General features: G+C 41.1%; 1 protein-coding gene across 1 annotated transcript; it reads right to left on the bottom strand.

Moving 5' to 3' along the window:
• Nucleotides 1-373: 373 nt before the first annotated feature.
• On the bottom strand, nt 374-12,220 carry FAM72A (family with sequence similarity 72 member A). The gene is made up of 5 exons (XM_077839450.1): nt 12,167-12,220; nt 11,473-11,690; nt 5,397-5,474; nt 3,894-4,018; nt 374-2,857 (listed from the first exon to the last, which is right to left on the bottom strand). The coding sequence occupies exons 2-5, from the start codon at nt 11,622-11,624 to the stop codon at nt 2,763-2,765; spliced, it is 450 nt and encodes a 149-aa protein (XP_077695576.1). The 5' UTR covers nt 11,625-11,690; nt 12,167-12,220; the 3' UTR covers nt 374-2,762.
• Between the last annotated feature and the right edge of the window lie 85 nt (nt 12,221-12,305).

Below are 12,305 nucleotides of genomic sequence, written 5' to 3'. Positions count from 1 at the left end.
TAGCTCACTTTGACTTTAACTGGAACAATGGGTGCTCAGTTTCTCTAAAAATTGGGCCATTATTGTCCGTATATAGTAGGGAAGATTTCAAATGAGCTGAGTTAGCTATAATGTGTTATCATGGCTATAATGACATGCAGCTGATGAAGGGAGCTGTAGCTCACGAAAGCTTATGCTCAAATAAATTGGTTAGTCTCTAAGGTGCCACAAGTACTCCTTTTCTTTTTGCGGATACAGACTAACACGGCTGCTACGCTGAAACCTATAATGTATGGTTTCGTTATTTTTGTTACCTAATCACTACAGATGTATTCTTAAGTTAGACAATCCCCCAGCTACATAATGTGCACTTAATATATCCCCCAGGAGAATGTGTTATAAATCAACTTTTATTTGATGCACGTGTAGACAGCACACAGTCATAACAGACATCCAAATACAGAAAAACAGCAAATACACACTTTAGCCAACACAGAAGAAGAGGGAGTAACACCAGTTGAGAATAAATACAGTAAAGTACTAAAACAAAAGAGTCTGCCTTCACTGCATCTTTTCAGAGCCTAATGGAGAATATACAAAATGTTAATCTTGATATCAATCTTGGAGTTGCTTTCAGTACGATTCAGGAAATCCACCCTACCTTATCATGCACTACTTCACTTTTGTATTTTATAAATGCATCTTTCAAGTATCTTCAGCTAACCAGATGTACCAAGTATACATGTGGTTTATGAATGAAATGCTTTGGCTTCTGCAAAACATCAATGAGCTTTGTGTTAGGGGCTTGTTACAGGGAGCAGGGTGCCTGTTTGAGATAAAAAACTCATTTAACACACAGATTTCCAAGGCAGTCCTTTGTAGGATCAGAACCTAAGAGGTTTTGCACAATAAGCACTGTCCTGATGCTCACAGAGCCCAAATAAATGAAGAGGAGTCTACCCACATGGAGCTCAGTGCAGATCTGCAGACTTACTCTGTTGGTTCTTCAGCTTAGGGACTATGGGTAGGGTTTTACCAAGTGCTGCAGGAGCACAAGTCTCCTTGACTTTCCAAGAAGCTGTGAGTGCACGACAGGGGATGGATCACTCTGACTGCCTGTTCTGTTCATTCCCTTTGAAGCAACTGGCATCGGCTACTGGCGGAAGACAGGATATTGGCTAGATGGACCATTGTCTGACCCAGTATGGCTGTTCTTATGCTCCACTATTGATGATATTTCTGGTAAGTCACTTAGGCATTTCTGAAAAGCTCTGAAAGTCTGTAATTGGCATATAAAGCACTATCTAGCTAGAGCCCTGTTTACATAAATGTAAAATAAGTCACTTCAGAAATCTTCCCATTAAATAGAATATTTGTGTTCTGAAGTAAATGTTTACCTTTTTAAAAGTTGTTGTTCAGATGTTTTTTCTTTACAAAGTTATTCTCTTAGACCCTCCTATCCTTAGGAACAAGAAAACTTTTCATTTGAGAATGTAAACTTGCTGAAGCAGTTACTTTGTAGCTGCAAGCAGAACAGTACTCTTGAAGCCAGATTTCACTCCACACTATGTCTGGCTGCCTCCTTTCCAAAAGGCACCATGCCACCTTCTACTACCGACTCTGCGGGGATTACCCACCTTCCAGCAGCACAGAAGCCAGACAGAGATTTTATTGAATCTGACCCTAAACTTGTCACATGCTACTCCAGCATCATACTTACTGCTCATCTCATTTAATACTGACGAAATATACAAACATAATTACAGATTATTTTGCTTGGAAACTATGCCTTTTCTCCCTCTTTCAGTTTTTCACCACAATAGGGAGACTTCTACAGAGAAAGAGGAGTTTCCCTAACTTGTGTAACATTAATTAAGAATAGTTATGCTAATATTTCATTGAATGTGATCCATTTCCATTTAAAGCAGGGAAGTGTGCCAGTTCCCAGCATACTTCATTATTTACTATTTGTCAGCCATTCTGTTTGCTGGCAGCAAAAGTCACTCTATAAATTTCTTATGCAGTTTCGTTTAGCAGAACCGAGTACTTATTACGCTGTGAAAAAACTCAGGCGAGAAACCCAGGTTCAGGAGCATTCCAGCGCTCATCTCCCTAGTGGTTTCACAAGCAAACAACTCCAAAGCAGGATGAAGACAGACAGCTGTACAGTTTCAGCAATCCCTGCTGGCCCACTCTTTCAACAGCATTGATTGTGGCCTCAAAGGAGATTGTGCACATACTGCCTTCCTGGCTATGGGTGGAATGGGAAGAGAGAAAAGGCAGAGTCCAGAAGGAGGCTTAACTGAAGCCCATAGAATTCTCTTCGTAATGTCACAGCTCACCCAGAGTAACTATTCCTCAATAGCACTACACTCGAGGTAAAAATTAAATTCCTTTCAGTGATGCCAAGACTTTTGATCCACAACCGAGCTGTTATTTAGGAAGGAAAAAGAGGCAGCAGCTGGCACTTGAAGTGTCAAAGCCTGTGTTTTCCTTACCTGCAGCTGTTAAGACTTAGAACTATAAGAACAAAATAGGCCTAAAACCAGAGGCAGTGGCCATCTGTATGCCATTCATTTTTCAGATAGGCGCATTTTAAAGCTGAGAGGGATTCTTATAAGGTATGTTACATTGGACTAAGACAGCTTCTACCCTTTTTGGAAAACGGTTTGCCAGCCTTCCTGTTTACTGTATTGCTTGAGTTTGTACATTAAGACAGTAGGAAGAAAGCTGCAATACAAGGTAATGAGGGAATACACTGTGATGCACACTACTGATAATATTTATCTGATATACTCCTCCTCAGAGATGCCAGACATGTCTTCATCAGTGCTTTCCTCCAAATCTGGTAAGTTGCCCCAAAGCAGTAAATTCACACCTGGAAGAAGGATTGTAAATAACTTAATTTGTATTCTGACCCCGTTTGAGTTAGACTAAGAACTGAATTCATTGCCACAAAATGAATGGCTCTTGCAAAACCTATTAGATGAACTAAGACAACATTGCCCAGCTGTAGGTTATTTTCTATTTTTATTCAAAAAGGATCTCTAGAAATATCCTTTTGAACTGCACGATAGTAGCAAGTCCTGTATGAAGAGTAATATGAAATAATCATGTAGCTATTGGTAAATCCCCTTATGGCTGGGTTACATTAATTGTGTTGGTTTGAGGCACAGATGACACTGTAAAAGTGTTTAAACTAACTAATCTTGTGTAGGAGAAACAGAAACATAGATGATCTAGTAAAAGGCCACATACTTTAGGAAGGACCCAGAAGGACTGATATTGCTAGATACTTCTAGTTTGTGTGCCAAGTAGTTGTTTAAAAGGAGCTCAAGCAAACTGAATAGTAAGAGCTAGTATTGGTTGTAACCTCAGCCTAAGGTAATGGGGATCAACAGAGAAAGTTATCCAGGGTCACAGTGACAACACAGCTCAGCTCAGAATGACCAGCCAGTGGAGGTTGCTTAATAGCACAGTGAAGCTACACACACTACTATAAATAGTATCCTGTGGCTCTGCGTTTACACCACTTGTATTTGTGCAGTTTGCATAACAATATTGCCTCAGACAATCCTGATTCCCATCAGCAAGAGGTTAGAGTAAATTTTCTGACCAATTAATCTTACAGCCCAGTGACTTTTTTTTTTTAAATAAAGCCACACAAAGTTGAGGTAGCCTAATATAGCATGTTAGATACTTTAAGCTCCAGGTGACATGAACAGTTTCCTCATAGAGCATTCCTTCCTCACAAGCCTCTCTGCTGGAAAGGCAACTCAGTATAGACTTGCTATATACCTTAAGTAAACTGCATATGCTTTGAGACACCTTGCTATTGGGGTGGGGGGGAGTTGCCAGTTAACTCTCCTGTGAGTTAAATAGAACTTCCCTGTTCAGAATAAAGAGTTCCTTACCAGATGAGTCTAGTCTGTTCATACCAAAGACTGCTTGGCTGTGAAACATCCAGAAATGTCCATTGTTACAGGACAGCAGGCAAGGTTTGCATGGAGCAATCACATGGTAACCTACAACATTGCCACTAGAACAGCAAACAAACAAAATAATGATCATGTAAGTTCGTGGATGAAAGCCAGTTTGCAATGAAGAACCAACTCAGCTTAATGTTAAATAGGATCTAACCACTTTAGCAGGCAAATTGGTATATAATGTTCTTATCTGGGGAAAATTAATGGTGAGTTTTTAAACAATGGTACAGAAAGTGTCTGAATATATTTACTTAGAGAAAGAGTGTGTGTGTGGAGTTGCACAAGATTTATGTTTCTTATACAGGGAGTCTTGTCTTATTGCAGAGAACCAAATTCTGTCTGTTACCTGAGTGTACTTTTATCTTAAGTCAGTGAAATTTGTTGTATCTATCATGGAATCTGATTGTTCATTTTTAAAATAGAACTCCCCTGTGAAATCAATGGAGAGTTCTCCTTAAAACTGATGGTACAATAGGACCTGATAAAAGCTAAGTAATTAGGTTGGCGTATATATGAGCCTGATTCTGCTCCACTGAAATAAATGGAAATTAAGGGTTTGAGTAGGAACAGATTATAGCCTAATTAATTTACCTATAGTAGATTCCTTTCACTCCCAGTAGCACACCCAGAAGAAAGTGTGTGCTTTCTATTTCAGCATCTAGACAAACCAGAATTCCTTGCTAGCCAAGTCTCAAAAAAAACCCACCTTATTTTTAGTCCAAGAACTTTCCCATCCAAGCTCAGATCTGAGCAAACTGAAATTTTAGGCATAAAGTAGACAAGTGATCCTTTTGAGCAGTTTAGCTTTTTTTTTCAAAAAAAAAGGAACTGTATTTTAAGTATCGGGCATTAATAAAAACAAACAACAAGCTCCAGGAACTTTCATGTTAATTTTTTCCATCCGCTAGTGAAGAGTAGGTCTGCCAACAGCATGTTCTGTTACAGCAGAACCTCAATTTTATGAGCCTCTTATACAAACCTACTGTAACTGAGATGTTCAATTTTATGAACTCCTGAATCCCCAATTAGTTCATAAAATAGGAGTTCTCTACTGTATCTGTTTTAGTAAAGTGGAAGATATGAGTAACTGCATTTCTTTGTGACTTTATTCACACAGCTATCTCAAATCAATACTGAAGCAGTCTCTCTGGAGTCAGTCAGTGTTATGCAAGTTTCCTATAGAACCCCACCTTAGTCTTGATACACATTCTTCTGTGCATTTCTGCTAGGGACTTCTACAGTGACAGACTAACAGTCATGTCCAAAGGTAGCGGGGCCAAGTTTCCACTGAGCAATGTTCTATCAAATTCATTTCATTTGTGACAACTTTAGTGGCCAGTAATGAGAGGTTGCAATGTTGTTGCTGCAGCACATGCATTGTGGAGCAGGTGCTTGTATGATTACGAGTCACATTGAAATGATATTACTTACCATTTTAAACATGCAACGTTCTTCAGTTTGCATTTGCAGATGTCAGTGAAATAGCAGCTTCCAATGAAGTCAACCGTACTGGAGGGGAAAAAATTCGTCACAGGAATAGTTTAGACATTTAACATAACTTCACACAGCCACTTGCTCTTGCGGTAAGCTAGAATTCCAACAAACCAGTGTTAGGTGTTTGAAGTTCTTACTTTTCTATTTCCATTCACAATCACCAAGCAAACTAGTATCAAGATAGAAAAGATTCCTATATATTCCACCAGCAAACCCTCAGCCAGCATCACAGTGCACACATGCTAGCTTTCAGGAACCTGCTACCCTCCACCAGGAGCACTGCTTTAGTATATTTGGTTGCTTGGGTTCTAAAGAAGATTCTGTTGGGACCACCCTTCCCCTGTTGAGCGGAGGTGGCAGTGGTTCATACAGCTCAAGGACTGAGAGGGATATCCGCTACATAATACTTTTGCTGGCCAAGGATGCTGGTTGTCGAACTTAGGACTGCATACCTAAATTCCAGCTTAAGAGTACAAAATGCTATTGAAGGAACCGCAGGTCAATCCCAGCAGCAATTAAAAAAAGTCTCAGCTTTTGATTATACAATCCCTATTCTTACACTAAGGCCAGGAAAGCAGGCAGATGTCAAATTTGTGAGCTGAGAGATAGTGCTCCCTGCCTCTTACAATGCTTCCTCAACAGCTCACCTCTAGCTGTCCAGTAGCGTACCATAATACTCAATGGTCTAGGGTCATCTGCTCAACACAGATTTCAGCTGAATCCCAATGCTAAGTGAATGTACTTCAAATATTCACATAGCTGACTCTCTTCACTTCACAGAGTAAGAGGAAGAATAGCGGACCATTAGTGTAAAGCAGGTATTTGAGGGCACCATTAAATAGCAAAAGAGGCAGAGGGGGGTAGAATAAAGATTCTTTCAACACAACCTTGAAGAGCATCAAAGTTAAACTCATCACAAACCACGTGAGGAATAATACGAACGATGCTGAACATTACGCTACTGCCTAGTCACTTAATTGCATATCTCCAGTTATCACACCAATAAACCAAAACTGGATTACTTCCTGGAACTGGTTGCTACATAGAAAGGAATAAAAGCACCCAATGTGATGGTCATTTTTATCAAGTCAAGTCAATGACCAAAAGGCATTGCTCACAAGAATCTCAAGATGACACTATCCCAAGCAATTCTATACTCTGTTAGCTATACTCTGTTGCACTGAGTTAGTCATCGGTGCTATAAAACAAAATAGTGCTAATTTTTTTTGAAGATCTTATTCCACTAAGTGCTTTTTCTCCATACTTGAAGTTTGTCCACTGTGAGACCAATCCACGCACTGTCCTGAGGCACACTCCACTTCACCAGGTTATACATGTAGCAATATCCTTTTTAATTCTACAATCTTTTTGATGGCCAATGAGGGTTTCTCCTCAGGCCTATAGTATGGGCATTTACTACTATACAGAGACTTAAAGGATCACCCATGAAACTTTTAGCAGCTGAGGTTCATAAGTGGTTGATGGGATCTGCAACTCCCCTATATGTGCACACTATAATCCCAGCAGAATCTGCGGTCAGGTAGATTCCTCTTAGGAGAGTAATTAAAAATGAAGCATAATTGAGTGCTTTAGACCAAATCTGAGCACCTGAAATTAGTGTGATCTGGTGGGAAGTGCCCATCAGATTCTGTTTTAAAAATCCATGACAGTAATTGAAACTTAATTTTAGAGTAGGCTTATTTACCTCTTTAAGCTTCTAAAAATATTACACACTGGCAGAAAATAAAGTTACAAGCTAGCTGACAAAGTCCCTTTAATGGCTTTGCTCTATATATTTAATTTTTCCTACTTTACCTGAGGATGATGGCTAACTTCTTCTGAATTGTTTCAGACTATGAGTGTGGTTTGGTTTTATGCAACTCAATGAACTGGCCCACAGAGGTAAACATCAGCAAGGCTCAAGAGCTGCTTTGTTGTTGTCCCAGTTCCAAGCAGTCAGTCAGTCCAGAGCTAACCATTTTAACTAGACCACAAGGGAACTGGGCCTCTCACTAGTACTTAGAGGTGATAATTAGTCTTTTTATACAGGGATTGAACTCCGTTACCATTGGGTTCAGTTAGCAACTCACTATCTATATCTACATAAAGAAACTTGCCTGTTTACAATGGGTGTCATAGGCAATACGTACTGCTGACCTGGAGCAAGACGTAGTTTAACTGCAAGGGTGAACAGGTTCAAACTATGTTCAACACAGTTTCAGAAATGGTAGGTGATTTGATTTAGTTCTGTCTGTGCACTTGCAGTTAAACCATTTTCAGTACCCTTTCACTATGCTCGTTGCAGACACCCTACATCTTTGTCTGTAGGGAACCAGTGTTCTTTACAGAAGGGCTTTCAGTAGTGGTTGGGTTGCAACAAGTGTCCAGCATTTTTACCACTCTCACTTAAGCTGTCTAACAAAGAAAATGCTGTGCACGGGTATCTTGAATCCAGCTAACCCAGGAAACAATAATAGCGAAGACACCACAGTCAGGCTTCTGTGTGGGTAGTGCAAGTCTGGGATGCATCATGAACATCATCATCGGCGACCCCTTGATTCAAGGATGATCTCTACTACGGATTTACATATGGGTCCTGAGATGACTCAGGAGTCCAATCCTGGAATCACAGATCCGCCGCAATAGGTACAGACATTTCCTGGCAGGCCAACTGCCTGCTGGGAGAAAGTTCTTTCTTTTTTCCTTCCTTCTTTCTCTTTTCAGGTTTGAGAGCAAGGCACTTCTCCTCAAAGCGACCTATTGCTTGATGGAGGATGTGGTGCTACGGGGGTCGGTTGGTGGCTTGCTTTTCCCAGTTTGTGATGTCTACATCAGTTTTCTTGAGGTACACTTTCAGTGTGTCTTTTGTAGTGCAGACTTAGCTCGGTAGCACACTGTGAAGCCTGTGCTGTGCTGGCTGCACTTCTATTATTACCCATGCTAGCTGGATTCAAGTTAGCTTGGACAGACTAGCCCATGCTAGCTTTTGCTGTGTAGACATACCTTCAAAGCTGGTGATGGTAGAGGCTGGTAGCACTTTGTCTACATCAGGACTCCCAGCTACAATTGTGGTAGCTCTGGTGGATAACTTCTTCTATAGTTCCTTACTATGGACATAGCCAGCTTTAGCATTGGGTCAATTTCCTAGTGCAGATAAGGCCATTGTCAGACTTAACATCTGTGTGTCAGTTTCTTCTTCTGGAAAGTAGGATAGTATTACCTAAATCAGGTGTTGCCTCAACCCATCTTCTGTGAGGCTGTCTGTTTTTAATGTCTTTTGAGCTCCTCTGTAGAAAAGCTGTTAAGAGCAAACTAATATTGTCAAATACTCTTCTGTAATAGGGTTTCTATGGTAGATCTTAGGTAGATAAGCTTTGTCAACTCCTGTCATTTTTAATTGGTTCTGTTTTTGTAAATGGAAACAAAATAATATTTTCAAAGCAAACTGATCTTTCCTATTTTACAACTCTCTTTGACTTGGCGATCCTTCCTAGTTTTCCCACCAGTTGGAGCACTAGTGTAGGCAGCCACTGGCATTTCAACTGTAGTGTTGTGCAGACCCTGCTTTAAGCTATGTTAGATGAGATGCTAGGTAGAATGCCAACAGCTGGTTTACACTAGTATTTCCACTGTTAGAACGGCATCAATGGTAATGTAGGTACAGACTTTGTGAGAAAAGGGGCAATTTGTTTACATAACTTGGTATGTACCGGGTTGAGTGCTCCATGTCCAACATGAGTGCTTCCATTCATTCTGTTAATGGGTGGAACAAAACAGTCCTGAGAGTTGACCTTCTGCCCTGTATGCAGAGATATAAGTTTACTTAAGAATCTGCATGTTTCCTATTTTGATTTATTCTTATAATTTAGATCCTCAATACATTAGCTCCAACTCTAACCACTCAGCCCTGACCAACCATCATTTGCCATCAAATCAATTATTACAGTATCAGGAAATCACATACCAAGAAATCATTTCCTGAGTCACTAAAACACAGATCGCTATTTTAACTTCATACTGAAACGTGGTTTACTGACTTTCATAAACTCATTTTTGTAGAAAATATGTTTTTATTGTACACTAAAACTGTGGATTACATTTGTAACCACACAGATCGCTTTAACTCACATTTGACAACTAGCATTGTATGAAAGACATTTTACACCAGTTTAGAACATCTGTGCGAGGAACGAGGTGTCTATTGTAAATCTCAAATGAGACCACAGAACAATGGCTTAGTGATTAGAATGTGTTTAAAAAAATGAACCTTTGTTGTTTTTTTAAATTAAATTTTAGCCCATCTTAGTTTAGCTCCTTTTAACTCATGCTTACAGATTAACACTTTGTAATTTACATTCTGAATATTTAATTTACTATTTAATATGTAAATATTGCTTTCCCATAGTTACTCATCCTCTGACTCCAGCTTACATTTGATCAATTAACAAGAAAGATTTTTTTTCTTCTTCTTCTTTAATTCTTGTCCTTGCTTAACTATGAAAGCCAAATTGGGTTCTTTTCGCTTCTTTCATCTTCACCAGTTAATGTACTCAACAATTCTGTTGATCTATGAGGCCAAACAGAATACAGCTTGCTTTCCTTGATTGACATTGGTTCCTGCACCATTAAGAGCAAAAACATGTTTGTATCCATAAAATAAACAAATTTGACTGAAACAGAGAAAGTAGCTGTATTTGATCGTAGTGACGTTTTTACACTGAAAAACCCACATTTATTTTTGTCAGGCTGGATGTACGTTCAAGATATGCCAATGAACAATCTTATTATCCATCATCTAAATCAGTGGCTCTAAACCTTTCCCGACTACTGTACCCGTTTTAGGAGTCTGATTTGTCTTGTGTACCACCAAGTTTCACCTCACTTAAAACTAGTTGCTCACAGAATCAGACATAAAAATACAAAAGTGACAAAGCACACTATTACTGAAAAATTGCTTACTTTTTCATTTTTACCATAGAATTATGAAATCAATTGGAATATAAATATTGTACTTACATTTCAGTGTATAGTATATAGAGCAATATAAACAAGTCATTGTCCATACGAAATTTTAGTTTGTACTGACCTTGCTAGTGCTTTTTATGTTGCCTTCTGTAAAACCAGGCAAATATCTAGATGAGTTGACATACCCGCTGGTTCAGAACCACTGATCACAGTTACTAGGGGGGAGAGTGTGTGGCCTTAAGGGTAGAGTAGCAGAATAGGATCAGGGCTGAGATGCATTTCTCGATCTAATACTAACACTTTCTGACATCTTGTGGCAAATCACTTAAGGGACATGGGTTAGGTTTAAAATAATTTTACTGTATATTCTTACTTTGTTACTAACTCTTGAACAACAACTGTAGAAAGTAATCCAGATTTTTCTATCATTTACACTACTTACTTATTTGCGGTTCACCAAGCTTGGAATAGGTCATTTATGTGTTGGAAACATCCCACTAGTCTGGGGCAAGGCCCCCAGAGTTTATACTGCACCTGCCTGGAGGGTTACCCTACTACAAACAAAAATAAACTAGATACTGACTTGAAACAGGAGTGAAACTGACACTTTCAAGTCACTTTCACTTCTGTTTAAAGGCTAGTTACTTTCCAGAAGGCTGTTAAATACAACCCTACAGTGATTGTCACAGGACCATATTTAGAGCCAAACACCAAGAAAACTGCACATTTTAAAGCTGAGAAAAAATGAGTCTTGTTTATTATTTACAGCTTGTATATATGTATTTTTTAAAGTACTATACCATTCTGTGTTTGGACTGTTCCTCAGTTCCTGTTGCAGTAAAATGGAAATACTAATACTTGCTTGCCTACCTGCCCTACACAATTATAAGGAGTAGATTGAGATCTGGGGAGTAGGAACTGGGCCTTCTTATTGATTTGCCTGGTATCTAACACAAGGGGGGATTCCTACTGATTAAGGTCTTTGGGGGCTACTGTGACATTAGTCCACTGTTGAGATGCCTGCAGGTGGCAAAGGAAGAGGACTTACCTGGTGGGTGGGATGTCGGTGGAGTAGAGGTCAATCTCTGTGTTGGCCAGCAGCACAGCCTTCATCCCCCGCGAGCTCAGCACCTGCTGGCAGAATCTGCAGCACAGCAGGGACACACACCTGTCCTTGAAGGTGCAGCCACTCGTGGACATGATGGCTCTGGCCCAAAAGGGTCCGTCCCCTCTTCCCAGAGGGCGGTGAAGGTGCTCCTTGCCTCTCTGAGGGCAGACTGACCATCAGACCCCCTTAGCTGCACCTAGCGCCCCCCCGCCCCCTTCTTCAGCTCCCCCTCTCAGGCTCCTTGCCCCAGGGACTGTGCCCCCTCAGCTGCTCTTCCCACACCCACTGCCCCCTCCCTCAGGGTACAGCCCTATACCTGCACCCCTCCCTTGCCCTGGAGATGGACTCCCCTTTCCCACCCTGCTGCCCCCTCCAGGCTCCAACACCCCCCGCCCCCTTGCAGGCCCTGTACTCCCCCTCCTGCCTACCAGTGGGGGCCTTATGCTCTCCCCTTCCTTCTCCCCCCCCCCTCTACTGGGGGCCTTGTCTTCCTCCCCCCTCCTCCTTTCCCCCCACCAGCGGGGGTCCTGGGCTCCCCCTCTCACCCTGCTACCCCACCCCCACAGCTCCTGCTTACTGCCCCTCCCAGAGGCCGACCCGTTTCTCTTTGCCCCGGGCCGGCTGAGCCACCTACGTCAGCCCTGCTGCCGTTAGACCCCAACGGGCTGGCCCCAGCGAGCCTCTGTCTTCAGAACTGTCACACTCCGTTTGAATCCCTGTCCTCGCTTCCCATTGGAAGAGAGCCAACGCTCCCCTCGAGCCCGATTGGGGGG

This window comes from Eretmochelys imbricata, chromosome 21, assembly GCF_965152235.1.
Source record: "Eretmochelys imbricata isolate rEreImb1 chromosome 21, rEreImb1.hap1, whole genome shotgun sequence".
NCBI lineage: Eukaryota > Metazoa > Chordata > Testudines > Cheloniidae > Eretmochelys > Eretmochelys imbricata.
This window is presented reverse-complemented; position numbering and strand designations above follow the sequence as displayed.